The 24,025-nt window shown below is 44.0% G+C and overlaps 1 protein-coding gene across 1 annotated transcript in view; it reads right to left on the bottom strand.

Annotated features, from left to right (window-relative positions):
* Positions 1-24,025, bottom strand: part of LOC126298176 (uncharacterized) — a 348,855-nt gene that overhangs the window by 256,154 nt on the left and 68,676 nt on the right. Inside the window, exon 2 of the mRNA XM_049989485.1 lies at positions 6,953-7,098. Coding sequence (XP_049845442.1) covers positions 6,953-7,098 — 146 coding nt within the window. The remainder of the gene's footprint in view (positions 1-6,952; positions 7,099-24,025) is intronic.

A 24,025-nucleotide genomic window follows, 5' to 3' on the forward strand; every position in this document is an offset into this window, starting at 1 on the left:
TCATGGACGACAATTCGCGCCCCCATCGTGAACATCTTATGAATGACCTGCTTCAGGATAACGACATCGCTCGACTAGAGTGGCCAGCATGTTACCAAGACATGAACCAGCATCGAACATGTTTGTGATAGATCGAAAAGGGCTGTTTATGGACGACGTGACCCACCAACCACAACGCCGAATCGCCGTTGAGGCGTGGAACAATCTGGACCAACAGTGCCTTGATGAACTTGTGGATAGTATGCCACGACCAATACAAGCATGCATGAATGCAAGACGACGTGCTACTGGGTATTAGGGGTGCCGGTGTATACAGCAATCTGGACCACCACCTCTGAAGGTCTCGCTGTGTGGTGGTACAACATGCAATGTGTGGCCTTCATGAGCAACAAAAAGGGCGGAAATGATGTTTGTGTTGATCTCTATTCCAATTTTCTGTACAGGTTCCGTAATCCTCGGAACCGAGGTCATGCAAGACTTTTTTTGATGTGTGTAGTAAGACACTGGCATGTGTCTCAGTACTTGCTCTTTGAGCGCGACAGCCGCCTACTGTGATTAAAAGTCGGTTGAGACTGGTTTCCACCAACAATTTCTTTGTGAACATAAGCAGAACAAAAGTAATTGCAATCGTCATAGTTCACGGTCCACTCACATTAGTGTGACTACCGTCTATGTCCAAAGTCAACGTGCAGTAACCACTCACAGATGGCAGGTGCCAGCACCAGCAGCGGATGGTATATAAAGGGTGTCAAGGGACGAGGAAAAAAGTGCATTCGTTGTTGTAATAGGGAAACGGAGTGCTTTTTCTGGCATCAAAAAGGGCATGATCGTTGGGTTTCGTGCCAAGGGTGGAAGAATGTCCAAAATGGCTAAGTTTGTAAACTGTTCGTGTGCTGCCATGGTTAAAGTACACTGTGCATGGCAAAACGGCGCTATCCAAAACGTATGCTGAGGCAACAGTGGTGCACTGCAGGCCGTAGATCACAAGGGTTAACGACGGCTCTGGAGATGTGTATGAGCGAACAGTCAAGCAACTGTCAAACAGCTGATCACCCAGATGAATTAAGGGGCTACCAGCAGTGTCTCTTTAAAGACCGTTCAGCCGTTCAGCGAACGTTGGTGCATATGGGCCCCTACAGCAGACGCCTGGTTCATGCATCCGTGCTGATGCCTCAACCAGATTGTAAATGACATCATCATCTGAAAATAATCGAAGATGGTTGCTTAGATTTCCTCCTAAATCGTTTATGTAGATTGGGAATAGAAGAGGGTTTATAACACTTCTTTGGGGAACGCTGGATATCATTTCTTACGCGATGGCTTCGCATTAGTTACTGCAAACTCTTTCCGACGAGAAATCACGAATCCCGTCGCATAACTGAGCTGATACGTTGTAGGAACGCAACTTGATTATAAGTCACTTGAGAAGAACGGTATCAAAAGCCTTCTGGTGATAAAGTATGGGATCAATTTGACTCCCTTGATAGCACACTTTGCTTTACGAGAATAAAGAGCTAGCTGTGTCTCACAAGACCATATTTTCTAAATCCATGCTGACTGTGCGCCAATACATCATTTTGCTCGAGGTAATTCATAACGTTCCCATCAGATTATTTTTGCTTCTTTTCTTGAGTATTTGTGTGACCTATGCGATAATACATCCTTTACATACGGATATTTCCCCGAGCAAGCACTTGTATATAATTGTTTAGCATGGAGCTATTATATCAGCATACTCTTAAAGGAATCTAATTGGTATACAATCTAGACCGGAGAGACGTTCAACAAAAGTATAGAGGTGGACAGACAGATTAATTTAGTTTTTGTATGTCCATCCTTGTGATTGGCGGTCTGGGTAGCAAAAACTCTGTCCCTCATTTTTTTGGCACGTCACAGAGCAGGATTCCATACCAAATTTAAACAAAAACCACAAACTCTATTCATTAGGTTACTTGCTAATTTAATTCCAGCAGCTTCCGAAATAACTCTAACCCAATAGCTGGACATGTATGCCACAATCTCCGTGTTGTTATTTTCCTTAGGATGACCTATACTGTGACAATGTACCACAATGGCGGATTTGCTCGGCTGTTGTAAGTGTGTGTGGCACTTATGCTCAGCACACCGCTACTCCACTGTCCTGATTGTTTCACCAATATATGACATGCCACAACTGCGAGGAAAAGGATAGACAGCCACCTTACGCAAACCAAGGAGGTTTGATGGAACTTAAAAGGAACCTGATCTTAGATAGTGATCGAAAAACATTCTTCACATCATTTCCCTAAAATACAACCTATTCTGTTCGAAATGCTCCCTGCGTAAGGCAAAATGGCCGTACACCTTGGTGCTGCGTTGGTATTATCACTCGCCCGCTACACAGTTGGGCAACAGTGCAACGCACGTCTAATCTTTCTTCCACTATAATCATTATGACGAAAGATGACTTCTAGATGGGCTAACTCAACTGACAAACTTTCAGTGTCCGACATGGGCTGATTGAAACAAGATACGAAGTTTTGTCTTGAAAATGGCAGATCATACTCCTGTACAAATATCGGCGGTTTTCAGCGACGCCACCCGCCTACATTCCCGTAAGTCATTGAATAATATTGTATTTTTTGCAACTATAAACTAACGTCCATCACAGATGCTCGTCTTTGTGGTATATATTCCAATCGGAATTTAGAATTTCATTGCTATTAATATCCCATTTTAGCCAGGTTTCTGTTCCTAGTAGTATGTGGACATTGTTGCCGTTTATTACTGAGGCTAGTTCTGTGACCTTTCCATAGACGCTCCTGCAGTTATATAACACCACATGAATATTTTCTTTCTTCGAAAAGCGAAAGATACTCTGTTTAATTAATTAATTAATGGGGATAGTATTCTTTCCTGTCTGAAATCATATCTTATCAGGTCTGCTGAGTGATGTCTCTGTCCTAAAAGATCCACATGTGTGCGCCATATGTACTCTGCTAAGCTAGTAGCCACATCTTGCGTGTACTGCACGCATGCCCTCTTAAGGTCGAGCCTACAGTTCTGCACTCGATAGCGGAGGCCGAGAAATCTGCGTTCAGGATCGTCATAGAATCGTCTGAGTCTCCGGTTGAAGCCTTACACTCGGCTCCAAACCAGAGGAGTACGACAGCGTCTGGGAACCATGCTGCACAATGCTACCACTACCTCTACGTCTACGTCTACCCTGCGAGGCTAGCTGTCTTCATGTAAGCAGCCAGCCGCCTGCCGATGTTGGTCAATGAATCCAGGCAAAAGGTGTCATTCGCGCCGACTTGAGGCACGAACGAGTTGCAGCTAGATGCATCCGCTGCATCAGTCGCTGTCTGCAGAGCTTCCTCTACATCCTCGGACGTGGTCTTCCGGCAAGCAAACAGAGTGAACACTGGCCTTGTTTTCCGACCTGTCGGTTAATTATCTAAGGGCGCTCAATCACGCGCCAACGTTGTTGTACAAGGTCCGTCCAGAAAGTAACTTCCGATCTGTCGCGAAATGGAAACTACATTGAATATCAGAAATGTTTTATTTGCAAAGTTGGTTCCACCTTCCAGCTACTTCTCTGCATAGTCGCCGCTCCAGCTAGAACATCTGTCGCACCGTTATACCAACTTTCCAATACCCTCGTCATAGAAGGCAGCCGCCTGTTCTTGTCGCCAATTCTCTACGCTCATCAATAGCTCGTTGTTTGTGCGAAAATGTTGTCTTCATAGCCAGTAGTTAATGTGAGCAGAGATAAAACACAGAGGGAGCTAATTACCTTCTGTTTCCCATAGGAAACGCTGCAGGAGCATTTTCATTGTCCCTGCAAATTGCGACCGAGAATTGTCACGAAGTAGGAACCGTATGACAGTTCTGTAATGTGAGTTGCATAACATCAGGCGAAATCTCTCACCAGCACCTCATACTTGGCGGGAGACACTATTTTCTACGCATCATCTGAAAAGAGTGAAGTGATGCAACCGACAGGGATACTAGAGACACTGTCGAACACACATGTGCAAAGGTTCATTAGATTTTCACAGTGGTTTCCATTTCTTGACCGATCGGAACTTACCTTCCGAATATCACTCGTAATCCCACTCTACCCGGAGGTAAGCTGAAATACGAAGTCTATGCACAAGTTCTAGCCACAGTAGCGGATTTAAGAGATCGCGTTGTTGCAGTCTGCGCAACTATACTGAAGGACTCTCTTTCGTACGGCAAGCAGTCTTACAGCAGCAATTGCAAACTTGTTCTGTAGTAGACACTGGACATTCGGAAACTTGATGTTTTATATAATATGCTATAGAAATTAAAAATTAATAGAAACATACTAGGCCACATTGATTTTTAATTTTAAAAAATGGTGGCCGGTTTCTATCAATGTCTGATCATCCTCTTTAAATTGAGTAATATGGAAGTTATTAGGGGACGCATGAAGATAAACATAACAGTACAAAACTATATGACTACAATGTAAGTAAAAGAAGAGATATCCTTACTGTCTGCTGGAGCTGGTGGCATGAAGCACTAACTGCTCTAGGCTGGTGTGAAGAGCAATCGCTGCATGACATGCAGTTGCCGATTTGTGGAGAAAGACTCGAATCCTCGCTAGCCTGTGTGTCAAGGAATTGATTGACTGGCTGTGGAGCTTAGCGCACTATTTTATTCCATGTTACTGTGTGGAGTGCACTCTGCACATTAACGAACTGAAAGTATTAAACAGATGAATTCTAAATCATAATTATTGTAGTTATTATTGGATTTCGGATGATGAAATGTGGTTGAATTTGTTTCTTTTAGATCTGCGACGCATCTAGGGGAAATAGTTTCATTTGTAAAAACGAATTTCGTAATGATATCTCTATACTTACACTCCTGGAAATGGAAAAAAGAACACGTTGACACCGGTGTGTCAGACCCACCATTCTTGCTCCGGACACCGCGAGAGGGCTGTACAAGCAATGATCACACGCACGGCACAGCGGACACACCAGGAACCGCGGTGTTGGCCGTCGAATGGCGCTAGCTGCGCAGCATTTGTGCACCGCCGCCGTCAGTGTCAGCCAGTTTGCCGTGGCATACGGATTTCCATCGCAGTCTTTAACACTGGTAGCATGCCGCGACTGCGTGGACGTGAACCGTATGTGCAGTTGACGGACTTTGAGCGAGGGCGTATAGTGGGCATGCGGGAGGTCGGGTGGACATACAGCCGAATTGCTCAACACGTGGGGCGTGAGGTCTCCACAGTACATCGATGTTGTCGCCAGTGGTCGGCGGAAGGTGCACGTGCCCGTCGACCTGGGACTGGACCGCAGCGACGCACGGATGCACGCCAAGATCGTAGGATCCTACGCAGTGCCGTAGGGGACCGCACCGCCACTTCCCAGCAAATTAGGGACACTGTTGCTCCTGGGGTATCGGCGAGGACCATTCGCAACCGTCTCCATGAAGCTGGGCTACGTCCCGCACACCGTTAGGCCGTCTTCCACTCACGCCCCAACATCGTGCAGCCCGCCTCCAGTGGTGTCGCGATAGGCGTGAATGGAGGGACGAATGGAGACGTGTCGTCTTCAGCGATGAGAGTCGCTTCTGCCTTGGTGCCAATGATGGTTGTATGCGTGTTTGGTGCCGTGCAGGTGAGCGCCACAATCAGGACTGCATATGACCGAGGCACACAGGGCCAACACCCGGCATCATGGTGTGGAGAGCGATCTCCTACACTGGCCGTACACCTCTGGTGATCGTCGAGGGGACACTGAATAGTGCACGGTACATCCAAACCGTCATCGAACAAATCGTTCTACCATTCCTAGACCGGCAAGGGAACTTGCTGTTCCAACAGGACAATGCACGTCCGCATGTATCCCGTGCCACCCAACGTGCTCTAGAAGGTGTAAGTCAACTACCCTGGCCAGCAAGATCTCCGGATCTGTCCCCCATTGAGCATGTTTGAGACTGGATGAAGCGTCGTCTCACGCGGTGTGCACGTCCAGCACGAACGCTGGTCCAACTGAGGCGCCAGGTGGAAATGGCATGGCAAGCCGTTCCACAGGACTACATCCAGCATCTCTACGATCGTCTCCATGGGAGAATAGCAGCCTGCATTGCTGCGAAAGGTGGATATACACTTTACTAGTACCGACATTGTGCATGCTCTGTTGCCTGTGTCTATGTGCCTGTGGTTCTGTCAGTGTGATCATGTGATGTATCTGACCCCAGGAATGTGTCAATAAAGTTTCCCCTTCCTGGGACAATGAATTCACGGTGTTCTTATTTCAATTTCCAGGAGTGTATAATAGCTACGATACTAGTTTATACTGGATCATGTTAACTGATTCTTCCGTGGGTTCTTGTTAGAATAACGTTATAATAAATGAAAAGCCCTATATGCAGCATTGAGCTTTCCATATATTAGAATTACTATACCTTAAGCAGTTCCAGAAATATTTTAGATAAACAGGTTTACCCGAACACTCTGAACGCTTGGAAAATATCGTATAATAGACAGAGGACAAACGCATATTACATAATGTAATTAGCGTCTTTTCGTATTCGCAAATGATGTAGCCCGAAACGGAAATGGAAATGCCGTGTGGCTAGGGCCTCCCGTCGGGTATACCGTTCGCTCGGTGCAAGTCTTTCGAGTTGACGCCACTTCGGCGACTTGCGTTTGCGTGTAGACAGGGATGAAATGATGATGGTAAGGACAACACAACACCCAGTCCCTGAGCGGAGAAAATCTCCGATCCAGCTTGGAATCGAACCCTGGCCGTTAGGTATGGCATTCCGTCGCGCTGACCACTCAGCTACCAGGGCCGGACTACCCCGAAATTATTTGTATACCTTCTTCTCAGTGTTCTCCCCCTATCATATCGTATCTACAAGTACAGAAGCTAAAGTTGCGAGATGACAGGTAGCGCCAGTTTGGGAGAGATCGCCGCACCTGACTTACAGAGGAACTGGCGCGCCGAGAAGCGATGTCAGTGGAGCCGCTGTAGGCCAAGTTGATCTGCGCACCCCTGCCAGAGACGGTCATGCGGTAGGGCGACGGGCTGCGCACCATACGCCCTCCGCCTGAGCCAGCTCCTCCGCCTCCACCTGCAGCACACCGGAAGACAACAACTACAGAAACTTTCTCCACGGGCAGGTCACCAGGCAAGGGCAGGCAGTGGGCAGCGGACTGCGCGCCTTGCACAGTCCGCCTACGCCAGCGCCCCCACCTGCAGTACACAAGCACATGACAGCTGCAGAAACTTTCTCCACAGGCTGAGTCACCAGATACAGGCATGCAGTGGGGCGCCAAGCTTCACAGAATGCGCCCTCTGCTTGTACCTCTGACTCAACCTCCACGCACACCACAACAGCACATAGCAACTACAGCGAGTTTCCACACAGGCTGAAACACTAGACACAGGCACACGGTAAGGCGATGGGCAGCACACAGTGGACCCTCTACCTATGAGAGCACGTTTGCCTGCGTCAGCACCTCTGCCTCCACCACTAACAACACAATACGCACCATTTACAGCATCTTTTTCCACAAATTGAGTTCCCACTTCAGCAGCAGCCTTTAGTGAATGGTAGAGACAATATCATTTAGGCAAGCCTGTTTGAAGTAGTCCTTGAAATATGCTTCCAGTGCTACATCATGACTTCCTCGTTTTACGAACTAATCGAAGTGTGAGTTAGGAAGAACGGTAGGTGTGGAGGGCACGCCATGCATGAATGCCTGATAATCTCCCCAGGATATATTTGTCTACAGGTATTAAGAATGTCAACTACAGTCCTCCAGCCTTCGTTCATTTGCCTACATCTTCCTGTCAACAGCAGTACATGGTTTATTCATATCTGCTCATTTGCCTGTGCCTTCATCAGTTTTGGAAAGCACAATATATGATTCACTCGAACTGCCTACACCCCACTACGACGCAGTACTGTTTGGAAAACAGCATGTGGGAAAAATGCATTGCTGAATTCCAGAAGCACTCACTGGTGGGAGGTGTCTAACATATTGAGTGTTCCAAAGAGATGAGAACACTCAGACATAGCTTTAATGTAGCTTAAATTCGTCAACCTCAAGGATATTAGAGGGACTGGCGTTCACAGGCTTAAAAATCGATGACCTGAGCACTGATCAGTCCAAGGAAATCTATCGAAGTTCTCTGGACTGCACGGCTGTGTCTGTTTGTGCGCCTAAGGATGTAAGGAAGAATTATTCCAGTTATTTCTACAGTAAGAATGAGAGAAACAAATGGAAAATGAAAATGAGGACAAGCAAAGATGAAGAAGACGAAGTAACAATGGTAGCTGTTGATTTAAAATAATACAAAAACCGTTCCATGATACCAGAACTTAGGAATAGCGTCGCTCCAATGCCTACAGAAGTGAAGACTGAAATGTTATAATGACTTGCAGAGAATGAAGTGATAATTATTTTTAGAACCCATCCGTTGTACTTATGAGACCCTTTTTGTACTTCACTGTGACTTCGTGGACGCACAGCTGCTTTGGTCTGAATTGTGCAGCCCCCTTTAATCGCTTGTCTGGCCAGCCTTTGCTCCAGAGACGGGCTAATCATGCTATTGTGCTGCAGCGGTTAATGACACTAAGTCGTCGCGTCAACCTCCTGTTAAGTGTGATACGAATGATAAAATTAGCAATCACGTAATGCGCCATCACATTCCAGCATGCCACACTCATCTAAGTAGATGATCCTCGATTCTATCGTCTCTGAGCCGGGACTGTCGGATCCATCATCAACGTGCGCTTTGTGCCATCATTTCAGGAACACTTAATGATTAAGACTGAGGTTCAGATCGTTACTACTGGAATCATTTCAACAGCTTCCTCAGTCATTAGTAGTGTCTTACAAGAAAAGGCCATTTTTACTGCAATAGCCTAGAATACTGGTTGAATTGTGCCTGATATAATAAAAAAATCTTAATGTGATAATTCATGGATACCAGACTACATTATCAGCAGAGTTCACATCACCATCGAGCTCCACATGATTCCCTATTGCTCTCGGTGTCGTCAGTCACACCTGAAGGATTACACAGGCATTTCATTTTCGCAGTAACACACTTTTACATTACTCTGCGACACATACACATTTCATACATTAACATGGTGTTACCGAAAGTATTACAGTACTTCCCTGCAAAGAAGATTTAACTGTCTAGTAAGGTCATCCGAAGACCAGTATCAGTTGCAAAGCGATTTAGAAAAGATTGCTGTATGGTGTGTCAGGTGGCAGTTGACGCTAAATAACGAAAAGTGTGAGATGATCCACATGAGTTCCAGAAGAAATCCGTTGGAATTCGATTACTCGATAAATAGTACAATTCTCAAGGCTGTCAATTCAACTAAGTACCTGGGTGTTAAAATTACGAACAACTTCAGTTGGAAGGACCACATAGATAATAATGTCGGGAAGGCGAGCCAAAGGTTGCGTTTCATTGGCAGGACACTTAGAAGATGCAACAAGTCCACTAAAGAGACAGCTTACACTACACTCGTTCGTCCTCTGTTAGAATATTGCTGCGCGGTGTGGGATCCTTACCAGGTGGGATTGACGGAGGACATCGAAAGGGTGCAAAAAAGGGCAGCTCGTTTTGTATTATCACGTTATAGGGGAGAGAGTGTGGCAGATATGATACACGAGTTGGGGTGGAAGTCATTAAAGCATAGACTTTTTCGTCGCGGCGAGACCTTTTTACGAAATTTCAGTCACCAACTTTCTCTTCCGAATGCGAAAATATTTTGTTGAGCCCAACCTACATAGGTAGGAATGATCATCAAAATAAAATAAGAGAAATCAGAGCTCGAACAGAAAGGTTTAGGTGTTCGTTTTTCCCGCTCGCTGTTCGGGAGTGGAATAGTAGAGAGATAGTATGATTGTGGTTCGATGAACCCTCTGCCAAGCACTTAAATGTGAATTGCAGAGTACTCATGTAGATATAGATGCTAATATCTTCTATTTTTGAGTGAATTTAGTGCGAGTTTCCCAACCTAAAATTACTATCAGCTTTTGGTTACATGTTACTGTAAACTGTCCTTATGCTTACTTAAAGAATTTATTTTGTAACCTGAATTCTCTTTATTGTAGTGTGATTTAGTAAAAGACTTCCATTTTCTCACCTGTGGACGACAGTGAATCAACCAGCATGCTGGTCTGAATAACGTAACACCTACAACCATCAAAAATAAAGGCAAAGTATATATATTTTAAAAAAGCGTATAAAAATGTTCTTAACTCCTTTTTAAGCTACAGTCTTCACTCCTTCGGATCTGATCATGTAAGCGTAGAAAAGTTGTGGAATGATTTAAAAGAGGTAGTATCGACAGCAAATGAGAGAGATATATACCACATAAATTAATAAGTGATGGTACTGATACCCCATGCTTCACAAAAGAGGTCAGATCGCTGTTGCAGAAGCCGCGAAAAAAGCATGCCAAATTTAAAAGAACGTAAAATCCGCAAGACCGGCAAAGTTTTGCAGAAGTTCGAAATACAGCGCGTTTTTCAATGGAAGATGCTTTTAATAATTTCCACAACGAAATTCTGTCTCCAAATCTGGCAGATAACATAAAGAGATTCTGGTCACACATAAAGCACACCAGTGGCAAGACGCAATCAATATCGTCTCTGCGCGATAACAACGGTGAAGTAACTGATGACAGTGCCACTAAAGCAGAGTTATTAAACACAGTTTTCCGAAACTCCTTCACCAAAGAAGACGAAGTAAATATTCCTGAATTCCAATCAATAACAACTGCCAAGATGAGAAACATAGAAGTAGATATCCTCGGTGTAGCAAATCAGCTTATATCACTTAATAAAGGCAAGGCATCCGGTCCAGATTGTATACCAGCCAGGTTCCTCTCAGAGTACGCTGATACAATAGCTCCGTATTTAGCAATTATAGCACTCTGCTACGGGGGTGTGCTGAAAAGCAATGGCTCCGAATTTTTTACGTGAAAATTCAAAAAACGTTTTAAATAAAGCAAAGGTTGTCAGCATTGTGCATCTTGATTCTTAGTGCCTAGTTCGTCCACACATGGAGCACCCACCCTCTTGTTCAGCATGGCAATGTAAGACCACACATGAGCGCTGCGACATCTGCAACAATCCGCTGTCATTGATAATCCTCTGTAGAGTCCCGACTTCGCCGTACCAGATTTTCACCGTTTCCAAACTTTAAAGAACACCTTCGAGGACTTCGCATTGATAAGTGCAAGCAGAAGTCACAGTGACTCCGTCAACAAAGTCAGCTTGTTCATCTGGTGATTCCAAAAGCCTCGATACCATACGTCCAGCCGTTGGACATATACAGCATTTGATGTTGGAAGAACTTTGCGAGAAAATACTCAGATCTAGTTTTTCAGAAGGATCGTGATGTCAATCTCCATTTGAGAAATAACATAACGAAGTTGTAGTCACTAGTAGATAATCATTTCTATTCGCCAAGGTTGCCAGTGTACTGAAATACGTTATTTAGAGGATCAATTGCCGCGATTTGAAATCCTGCAGATTTTTTCTCAAATTTGTGTTGTTCTTCATGTGTATTATGTGCAGAAATTTCGTTCATTTTATGTGCATGACGTAAAAACGTTATTTTTGTAAGAGTTTCTTTACAGGTTATCATTATTGCAAAGTTAGCAATTTTTTGTATCACAGTAATGAGTTTTGCTCGCTCATACTCGCTCGAATTTATCGCGTTTGGACGTGGCGTTAACGAGAATAAATGGTCGTAGCGACGAGGCTGTGATCGCAGGAGGCGCCGTGGGAGCGATGAGGCTACCTCGTCTGGCGCGCTGAGCGTGCTACCATTATGAACGTTAGTCGAGCACTAGTAATAGTAGCCCTGTGTGTCTACAGGTTGGTGAGGCTTCTGACATACTCTCACCATCTGATGGGACAGCTCGCAAGGGGACATTCCCAAGTGTTAATAAACGATCTTGATGAAACCTGGCAGGTATGTTGAAGGGGAAATATAATGCCAAATTTCACTTTTAAGGTGTAAAATACACTCAGAAAGGTAATTAGGTTTATTAGATTTGATGGGAATGTCTTTGAAGCCGTGATACACGAAAATGTTTCTCATAGAAAAGTTGATATGTAATTAATGTTCTTCAAAACTGTGTAATCGAATTTTGTAATAATTTTAAACTTGGCAAAAGACCCCACCACCATTACATAACTTTAAACAACGAATGGAACAGCTCACAAGGGAACACTCCCAAGTGTCACTAAACGATCTTGATGAAACTTGGCAGTTGTGTAGAAGAAAATAATGCAATACGTATTTTTTTAATCCGTCCCCAATTTCACTTTTAAGGAGTGAAGCACACTCAGAAAGGTAATTCGGCGTATTAGGTTTGGTGGGAATATCTTCGAAACCAAGATGTACGATAATGTTTCTCATATAAAAGTTGATATGCAATTAACGGCCATCAAAACTGTATAATCGAATTTTGTAACAATTTTAAATTTTGCAATATACCCAACCATCATTAATTAATTATGAACAACGAAAACTTTTGTTACAACATAAATTAAAGAAGCTTTCTAGCTGTACACATACGTGTGTAATACAGCTGGTTTCTGAAACAACATTCTTGGAAAATAAGCTGTACACAGCGAGCTGTAAGAGAATTTTAAACATCCCTCATTAAAACATCTAAACATTCATTATTAATCTACTTCTTTATTTTACTTCTATATATTGTACATTTTAGACTTATTTTGCGTTTTCATTTATTTTTTGTTTTGTTTTTTATTTAACCGTTTCTCATACGTGTAGTTTGTTAGTTGGAAATAATAGGTAACTCATTGTTATGATACAAAAATTTTACGATAATAATAACCTGTAAAGAAATGCTTAAAACAAAACGTTTTTTACACCATGCACATAAAATGAACGAAATTTCTCCACATAATACACACGACAGAGAACACAATATGAAACACAATTTAACAAGATTTCAAATTGTCGCAGGTGACCCTCCAATTATACTGATTTGTATGAGTTATATTTCAATGCATTGGTAAGCCTTGGTGGAGGGAACTGATTATGTACTAGTGACTGCAGCTTGATTATATTCTTTCTCAAGTGGCGACTGACCTCATGATCATTCAGCAAAACTTGACCTGAAAACCTCACAAAATTCTTCCAACATTGAAGGCCACATACACCTCACTACTATACCTGCGCCGTCGAGCGCTTTGGGATCAGCAGAGGTATACGTTCCTTGTCATTTGTCCTCAGGCACAATGTTCTATACGGTTTTTTCACATTAACAGCCATAAACAATGACACGGACATTTCTCCCTCAGTGGGAAAGAAAACCTGTTTCAAATATCTTTCCACCTGGACAGATATTTGTTTCCCAGGTTTCGATGCTGTCAGGAGGACATTTTGGGCTTCGAAAAGAGATTCCCGGCTGAATTTACCATAAGTTTCTTTTAAACTATGAAAAGAAGGGTGGTTAGTATGAAAAATCTATTTTGATCATGTCAATCTCCGCTTGAGAAATGATATAATCAAGTTACAGGCACTATTACATAATTTTCTTTACGAAGGTTTTACAATGTACTGAAATATGACTGGTACAAATTAGGATATTTAGAGGATCACCTGCCACAAACTGAAATCCTGCTGCATTTTGTTTTATACCGTGTTGCCCGTCGTACGTATTACGTGCACGACGTAAAAAAAGTTATGTTTTAAGCATTTCCTTACAGATTATCATTATTGTAATGTTTTTATATCACAATAATGAGTTACTTATATTTTCAATTAAAAAAATAAACGTATGTGAAGTGGTGAACCAAAAAAATTATTGTATAACGTATAATAGCAATTTAAAGCATGCGGTAAATAGAAGTAGAATAAATAACTAAATTAATAATGAATGACATTAATAATGAATGTATAACGTATAATAGCAATTTAAAACATCGGTAAATAGAAGTAAGATAAATAACTAAATTAATAATGAATGTTCAGACATTTAATTAGATATATTGCAAATACTGTGCCAGCACATTGTGTACAGTCTATTTTCCGAAAGTGGTATTTCAGAAACTAGCTTTATTACATATGGATGTATACAGTTTAAAAGTTTCTTTAATTTATGGTGTAACAAAAGTTTTCATTTTTCAAAATTAATCAGTGGTAATGAGGTTCTTCGCAAAATCTAAAATTATCAGAAAATTTGATTATACATATCAACTTTTATATGAGAAACATTTTATATATCATTGTTTCGAAGATATTCCTTCCACATTTTATGTGCCAAATTACCTTTCTGGGTGTTTTCTACCCCTTAAAATTGGAACTGGACACAGACAAAAATATTCATATTGCGTTATTTTGCCCGATCTGCACACCGCCAAGTTTCATCAGGATCATTTATTGACACCTGGCAATGTTCCCTTGTCAGATCAATTTTGTTACGCCGTAAGCGAATATTCCTGGTCTTGTGTAGTAACGTCTAATCGCTACATTAAAATCCATAGGGGAAAATAGCTTTACACAATAACGAAAATTTGCAAATAGTTTAAAGTTTCACAGGATAATTAAATAAGTATCACCATTTGTAATTATGGTCGGTCTAGGAGTGAAAGATCACAATGCTGTTTTTATGGCACCGTCTGCTTCAGTAATTGAAATTTAGACATGTGAGTTTTACCACCTAAGATACTATAAATCTAATAGGAAATAAAACGGTCTACAAATTAGTTATACAGTAATTTAACAGGATATCATCTACTTGTTTTGTCTGCCCAAAATAAGGTTCCCTGTCGACTGAAATCTCTCTCGCTGTTCGCATCTGAAGTTGGATGCCAAAATTTTCTTCTCACTAAATTAAATTGCTTTGAAAAGAGATTGCAGTCACCCTTCCCACTCACAAGCGGATCGTCGACATCCCCACTATTTATTCGGGTTAAATGCAAGTCAACTTGATCGGTATACTTTGCATGGCGTGGCCTATAGGCTACTCACTTCGAAAACAGAAACTCATTTTTTTTGGCTAGTGAGTGAGGCTGTCAGTCTCTCGACGGCCCTAAATAAATACACTCTTGGAAATTGAAATAAGAACACCGTGAATTCATTGTCCCAGGAAGGGGAAACTTTATTGACACATTCCTGGGGTCAGATACATCACATGATCACACTGACAGAACCACAGGCACATAGACACAGGCAACAGAGCATGCACAATGTTGGCATTAGTACAGTGTATATCCACCTTTCGCAGCAATGCAGGCTGCTATTCTCCCATGGAGACGATCGTAGAGATGCTGGATGTAGTCCTGTGGAACGGCTTGCCATGCCATTTCCACCTGGCACCTCAGTTGGACCAGCGTTCGTGCTGGACGTGCAGACCGCGTGAGACGACGCTTCATCCAGTCCCAAACATGCTCAATGGGGGACAGATCCGGAGATCTTGCTGGCCAGGGTAGTTGACTTACACCTAGAGCACGTTGGGTGGCACGGGATACATGCAGACGTGCATTGTCCTGTTGGAACAGCAAGTTCCCTTGCCGGTCTAGGAATGGTAGAATGATGGGTTCGATGACGGTTTGGATGTACCGTGCACTATTCAGTGTCCCCTCGACGATCACCAGAAGTGTACGGCCAGTGTAGGAGATCGCTCTCCACACCATGATGCCAGGTGTTGGCCCTGTGTGCCTCGGTCGTATGCAGTCCTGATTGTGGCGCTCACCTGCACGGCGCCAAACACGCATACGACCATCATTGGCAGCAAGGCAGAAGCGACTCTCATCGATGAAGACGACACGTCTCCATTCACGCCTGTCGCGACACCACTGGAGGCGGGCTGCACGATGTTGGGGTGTGAGCGGAAGACGGCCTAACGGTGTGCGGGACCGTAGCCCAGCTTCATGGAGACCGTTGCGAATGGTCCTCGCCGATACCCCAGGAGCAACAGTGTCCCTAATTTGCTGGGAAGTGGCGGTGCGGTCCCCTACGGCACTGCGTAGGATCCTACGGTCTTGGCGTGCATCCGTGCGTCGCTGCGGTCCGATCCCAGGTCGACGGGCACGTGCACCTTCCGCCGACCACTGGCGACAACATCGATGTACTGTGGAGACCTCACGCCCCACGTGTTGAGCAATTCGGCGGTACGTCCATCCGGCCTCCCGCATGCCCACTATACGCCCTCGCTCAAAGTCCGTCAACTGCACAAAAGGTTCACGTCCACGCTGTCGCGGCGTGCTACCAGTGTTAAAGACTGCGATGGAGCTCCGTATGCCACGGCAAACTGGCTGACACTGACGGCGGCGGTGCACAAATGCTGCGCAGCTAGCGCCATTCGACGGCCAACACCGCGGTTCCTGTTGTGTCCGCTGTGCCGTGCGTGTGATCATTGCTTGTACAGCCCTCTCGCAGTGTCCGGAGCAAGTATGGTGGGTCCGACACACCGGTGTCAATGTGTTCTTTTTTCCATTTGCAGGAGTGTAGTTACAGATATCACAGAAATAGAGTTAGACATTACTGTCTCATGAAACAGACGGTACCTTTGGCAACATACATTGTGGACTGAAACACTGAAAACTCGTTTTTCAAGTAATCAGCATCGAAAACAGATTTCAGGACTGTTTTCAGTACTCGAGTAATGCTGAAAGGATTGCATTGCCTTTCATATATTTGCGCCTCACTCAGTGACAAATGAAATCTTATTAAGATGCTGGGAATGTACTCCTTGTTTAAACAGTGTTTCCTCGATGTGCTTCTTAATAAATTCTCAAGATTTTTTCTTTCCAGAAAAGTGAGTAGTCTCCGATACCAGATTTCGCTGTGCCTACTCTTGATTAGCAAAATGTGCAATAATAGACAAGTGACACCTTTTCCAACATGCGTCGGTCCACATGTCCACTGTGGATTCACATGCATTCAAGCCTACGACCCGGAGAATGCCTGGCATCGTATTCACCTGTATTTAATCGGCTTGTCTTCCTGTTTTTCATGTTACTGTCTTAGGATGAGGCAAAATTTTGCAGATATCCACATGTTTCAATTCTAAATCAGTTCTTACTAACTCCTTACATAAAATGCTAAATTCTCCACAAGACTTTAATATAAATGAACGAAGATATCTGGCACCATTTCTTCGCACCTTTTAGTCGCTGTAGCTTTCACAGGAACTTTTTCGAACTCACACTTTGTAGTGTTCTGCAAACGTGTGCCTTCAGATATGTGGTGGTGGACCTGTATGACAGGAGAGAGGAGCACATGACACGAAGCAGGAATGATTCCCATCTGTATCAGCCACTGATTAAAATCTCTCCCAGACACTGTTACGAAACCCGATTTTGACAATCAAGATATATTCTTGCGAATGAAGTTTCGCTTCCACTCTTCTTCGTCTCATGCTCACGCGCCACGTTTGTGCAGCCGGCGACTGAGCTGCGAGCTGATTACTAGACGGTCGGGCAATTCGAACAACGGAAAATCGTCAGTGCGCGCCTAGCCACACCACTCACCGTCTGCAAAGCAGCTGTACTGACATCTACCGGACATCCGCGGAACTACATGCACTGAGCAATTTGAGCGAGCATAACTACTGGATGAGACCACTTCTAGCGTGCGCAGCAGCGGCAACGTTTACAATGGTGTCAAGAGCATAGGCACTGGCCGAACGAGGAGTGGGATTGCGTACTCTTTTCGGATAGCGCAGATATTACCTGAGTAGTGACTATCTAGGTGTACCCTCCTATAGTGAGAAGTGGTAACACGTAATGCACCCAGAAAGATTGTCGAACATGATCGTTTTGGTGGTCAACGTGTTAAGGTGTGAACAGGCATAATGTTGTTTGGCGGCCGGGGTGGCCGAGCGGTTCTGGCGCTACAGTTCCTGAACCGCGCGACCGCTACGGTCGCAGGTTCGAATCCTGCCTCGGGCATGGATGTATGTGATGTCCTTAGGTTAGTTAGGTTTAAGTAGTTTTAAGTTCTAGGGGACTGATGACCACAACAGGTAAGTCCCATAGTGCTCAGAGCCATTTGAACCATTTTTTGAGACAATGTTGCATGGGCATACTGTGCTACAAATCTTTGAACATGGTACATCCATCGGTCGACGTTATTGCGACATTGTCCAGGGGAGCGTCATTAATTGCTGTGACTTGGCATTTGCGATGTAAAATCGCGAATCAGGCGTGCGCTCATGTAGATACTAGATACGAGTACGCGAACAGCTATTAAGGACGCTATAATGATAGTATAATAGCCGCAGGCGATCTTGCGACCACGCTTTTTAATGACGGCGTTTCGAAAATATTGTCATCAGATTCTGAAAAGAGATTTTTACAAAACCAATTACAAGTTGCGAACACACTGTACAAATGTGGTATAGCCAGATATTATACACACCAGTTAAGGGAACTGACATCATACAATGTACTGAGTCAACTTAAGTATGCCGTACTGAATAGCAACTGAACATCCGTGGTTGGAGAGTCACGCAAGAAAACTAAAATGGCTGCAAGGTGTCAGCGTATCATACACAAATTAAGGCAACAAATGCCAAAAAACGCATACAGAATGGCAGTAATCATAAATATAAAGGTAAAAATAAGTCTATATCTTGTAGTAAAAATTACAGTTAACGTAATAAAAAGTGTGGTGTCACCGCCAAACACCACACTTGCTAGGTGGTAGCCTTTAAATCGGCCGCGGTCCGGTAGTATACGTCGGACCCGCGTGTCGCCACTGTCAGTGATTGCAGACAGAGCGCCGCCACATGGTAGGTCTGGAGAGACTTCCTAGCACTCGCTCCAGTTGTACAGCCGACTTTGCTAGCGATGGTTCACTGACTAAATACGCTCTCATTTGCCGAGACGATAGTTAGCATAGCCTTCAGCTACGTTATTTGCTACGACCTAGCAAGGCTCCCTTATCAGTTACTATTGATATTGTAAATCATGTACCGTCAAGAGCGACGTTCGTCATTAATGGATTAAAGTTAAGTATTCCACCACCTACGTCCGTTGTTTCTAAATTATAATTTCCTTGTACTGTTCCAGACCTCACGCCAGCCTGCGTGAGTTAAAACGCGTGCCTTTCGGCCTCCTCTAGTAACACGGTGTTGGCTCTCCTGCCAACCATAACAAAAAGTATTAAAGTATCTGGGTGGGGGGTAGGACCAATTAGAAACGTTTATTTAGGTTCGCGGACTAGGTCTTACGAAGACACGAAACATGACAGGAATATTATCTTTTTATACATATATGATACTTCCGCGTACATGCATTTTTTCTGGTATCATTTGACGATTGCATAATAATATGTTAATACAATATTCCTTTCATTATGTGTCCGCGAACCTAAATAAACGTTTCTAATTGGACCTACCCCCACCCAGGCACTTTAATGCTTTTTATTACGTTAACTGTATTTTTTACTACAAGATATAAAACATATATTTACCGTTATACTTACGATTACTGCCATTCTGTATGGGTTTTTTGGCATTTGTTACCTTCACTTGTGTATGATATGCTGCCACCTTGCAGCCATTTTAGTTTTCTTTCGTGACACTCCTTTCACGGGCTTTCACTTCCTATTCAATACGGCACACTTACGTTGACTCAGTACATTGTATTTTGTCTGTTCCTTTAATTGGTGTGTATAATATCTGGCTATACCACATTTGTCCAATGTGTTCGCAACTTGTAATTGGTTTCGTAAAAGTTTCTTTTCAGAATATGATGATAATATTTTCGAAACGTGTCATTAAAATGAATGGTCACAAAAATATGTGTGGCTATTTTATTATCATAGCGTCTGTAATAGCTATTCCCGTACTCCTATCCAGACTTCAGTGTAACTATTGTCTTTGAATAAAAGTGTGGTTTCTGTTCGTCTCATTGCATATTTATTTCAGTTACATTCTGTGCGGTATATCAGCAGTTCTTTTCAGAGGTGCATTCGCTCGTAACTTCATTTTTAACCGCATTCGGAAAAACGGAAACCATTGTAGGATCACTTTGTTCTCCATCTCTCTGTCTCTGCGTCCGCCACATTTCAAAAATGTGTAGAGGTATCGAATTGAAATGTATGTCAAATGTAAAGGTCTACGGTCCCTTTGCGGTGTTAAAAAATTTGAGCTTATAATTCAATGTAACCATAAGATACGGCCATACATGTCACATATTTTGATATTCGCAGACACTTTCATCCAAACCTATAGACGAAATACATATTTACATGTAGGCCTTGTGGTCCAACTGGGGTGTTTTAAGTGTGAGATATGTTGACAGTGTATTGCAATGATTATGAAACAAAAAACTTCCGGGCAGACTAAAACTGTGTGCCGGACCGAGACTCGAACTCGGGACCTTTGCCTTTCGCGGGCAAGTGCTCTACCAACTGAGCTACCCAAGCACGACTGACGCCCCATCCTCACAGCTTTAATCCCGCCAGTGCCTCGTCTCCCACCTTCCAAACTTCACAGAAGCTCTCCTGCGAACCTCGCAGAAAAGCACGCCTGGAAGAAAGGATATTGCGGGGACATGGCTTAGCCACAGCCTGAGGGATATTTCTAGAATGAAATTTTCACTCTACAGCGGAGTGTGCACTGATGTGAAACTTCCTGGCAGAGGTCCCGAGTTCGAGTCGCGGTCCGGCACACAGTTTTAATCTGCCAGGAAGTTTCATATCAGCGCACACTCCGCTGTAGAGTGAAAATTTCATTCTAGATTATGAAACAAATTTCTAAAATGTTGCAGAGCGAACACATTGGCGTGACTAAGCACCTGTTCACTATCTAAGCTGCGAAGGACCATAGGGCGCCAGTAAACGTGGGGCACATTAACGCCCAACTGGTATATGTTCCTAAATATTATACGGAATTGAGTTATCTATAAGAAGCCACTAACCGATATGTCACTTCCACGTATTTCTTTCGGTTACATTCTGTGCCATACTGTAGCAGTTCTTTCTATGTAAAGTCCAAGTTTTATCGAGTTATGTCACTTGGCAGTGAAAGATACTTCCGTCCTTAAGTTTTGCACACTAGTGTATTTAGCTGCACAGGGTGAACATTAATAACACAGACAAGCTGCAGGGACGGGTTCCTGACTGAACGGAGGAAAAAAGGTCCTATGAACATGTGTCCGGAAATGCATCGTTGCCACGTTAGAGGGCGCTGACGAATGACGTTCCTCTGATTACGTTCCGTGTGAATCTTGTGTGTTGCATGCTGATTGACGCAGCGTACTGTAATCAGCAGAACGGTCTGGTATTTATGTCGAGGACAAGCCGAGATGGTGTCTGTGTACTGCCAAGCAGAAGGAAACGATCGAAAGGCAGGATGCCTATACCAGAACGAGTACCCTCACAGACACTAACCACATCACACAACATTTCAGGCCCTGTTTGGGCATTTCTGTGAACATAATTCCTTCCAGACAGACGAACATGCAGGGAGGCGGCGGGCTGTGCGTATATCAGATTTGGAGGGTCGGGTTCTACAGGATATTGAGACGAATCCTTCTACAAGTTCCAGGCAAGTGGCCCGCCAAAGTACGACTATGTGCATTCCGCATGACAGCCGCTATACTTTTCCTGTTATCTGCAAGCCCATGAAGACCATTCTGAACATCTGGTGTGACGTAGATGTGATGCAGCTCTATACTGTCTTCCGGGACGAACACTTGTCACTGGACGCACACCGTCCGTTTCATGACAAATGTTCATAAGGCCTTTTTCCTCCATTGACAGTCAGGAATCTCTCCCTGCAGTTTGTCGGTTTTATTCATGTTCACCGTGTATGTGTGCTGTGTTTCTGAGAGGTAATTCAGCAACCAGACTGATACAGAATGCATTTTATGACAGCGATTACAGAGATCGTTGGTAGATCCCATTAAGTCAAGTGTAATTAGGTATATCCATTCGTTTCTGAAACATTTCCCAAATATCAATACGATATGTGTTAGTGTCTCGGTTTCTGTTTAGGCAATCGCCAGAGAACAAATCCGAAGGTCTGAGGTTCAGTCAAGAGCCAGTCTTATTTTCTTCCGTCAGTTATCACATTTGTTAAAATGTCGAGTTTCAGCATGTTCCGCAGCCCACGTTAATTAGAGGCTCCCCTTAAATTGTTCGGTAAGTCACCTCGAAGGCTAGAAGAAGTCAAGAACGTACCACCATCAACAGGACAATGCCTGTTTATAAGAGGGGCGTTCAGTAAGTAATGCAAGACTTTTTTTTCCCAAAGCAGGTTGGTTTTATTCAGGATTCCAATACACCATATTATTTCCCATTCTTTTGACTTCAAAACCCTATTTTTCAACACAATCTCCATTCAGTACGACAGCCTTACGCCACCTTACTGGGAGGGTCTCTATGCTCGCGTAGTACCTTTTCAATGGTCGACGTTTGAGCCAACGGCTTGCTGCATCAATAACCTTCCCATCATCCTTGTACCCTTTCCCGCAGGTTGCATCTTTCCTTGGTCCAAACAAATGGAAGTCGGAAGGTGGGAAGTCCGGGCTAGGGTGAATGGGGAAGAACAGTTCGATGAAGTTTTGTGAGCTCCCCTCGGGTGCGCAGATGTGTTGAAAATGTGGAAATTTATGGTAATTCCTATGGGACCATACTGCTGAGCTCATCGGTTCCTAGGCTTGCACATTACTTAATCTAACTTAAAGTAACTGTCGCTAAGGACAACAAACACACTCATGCTCGAGGGATCACTCGAACCTCCGACGGTTGGGAGTCGCGCGAACCGTGGCAAGGTGCCCGAGACCGCAAGGCTACCCCGTGCGGTGCAGACGTGTGTGAGTCCTTGGAGAAGAAGAAGTTCGTTTGCATTTTTGTGACTTTCAACACACCTAAATCTTTTCTTCAATTCCTGAGGATAGCACAAAACACTTTCGAATTGATCGGTGCACCATGAGGGATGTCAGAAGGCAGAATAACCCCTTCAGTCTCAGAAAACCGTTACCGTGACTTTACCGCATGAGGGTGAGGTTTTGAACTTTTTCTTCGGATGAGAGGTGGTGTGGCGCTAGTCCATGGATTGATGTCTCGTTTCTGGTTCGAAGTAGTGAACCCATGTTTCATCGCCTGTGACGATGTCCGACAAAAAAACTGTGACGACCAGCATCGTAACGCGCAAGCAATTCCACACAGATCATCCTTCGTTGCCCTTTATGGTGGCGAGGAAGCCACTGGGCACACACCTTTGAGTACCCCAACTGGTAGAGGAGTGCGTCAGCACTACCAACACAGACGTCCAGTTGAGCAGTGAAGTGTTTGATTATGATCCATCGATAGCCTCGAATGTGAGTGTCCACACGTTCCAACATTGCAAGAGTTACAGCTGTGTGCCACAGGCCAGCACGCGGCCAGCACGCGGGAGATCGGACAGGTATGCGCGACCTTGTTGCAATGATGACAGGCGCCTCGCCCAACGACTCACCCTGCTTGTGTTCAGTGTCAGGTCTCCATAGACATTCTGCAAGCGCCTACGAATATCTGCAAAGCTCTGCTTTTTCGCCAAAAGAAACTCAATGGCAGCTCTCTGCTTGGAACGCATCTCCGTTACAGACGCCATTTTGAAGGCTACTTATACCGCAGCCACCAGTCGGAAATTCATAAAATTATAGGAGCTAAGCTGAAATAGTCCTCATTTTTCACGAGGAAATAGCGGAGAAAAAATTGCTGCATTATTTATTGAACGTCCTTCGTAATGTACACTACTGGCCATTAAAATTGCTAAACCAAGAAGAAATCCGGATGACAAACGGGTTTTCATTGGACAAAGGTATTACACTAGAACTGACATGTGATTACATTTTCACGCAATTTGAGTCCATAGATCCTGAGAAATCAGTACCCAGAACAATCACCTCTGACCGTAATAACGGCCTTGATACGGCTGGGCATTGAGTCGAACAGAGCTTGGATGGCGTGTACAGGTACAGCAGCCCATGCAGCTTCAACACGATACCACAGTTCATCAAGAGTAGTGACTGCCTTATTGTGACGAG

Source organism: Schistocerca gregaria, chromosome X, assembly GCF_023897955.1.
Source record: "Schistocerca gregaria isolate iqSchGreg1 chromosome X, iqSchGreg1.2, whole genome shotgun sequence".
Taxonomy (NCBI): Eukaryota; Metazoa; Arthropoda; class Insecta; order Orthoptera; family Acrididae; genus Schistocerca; species Schistocerca gregaria.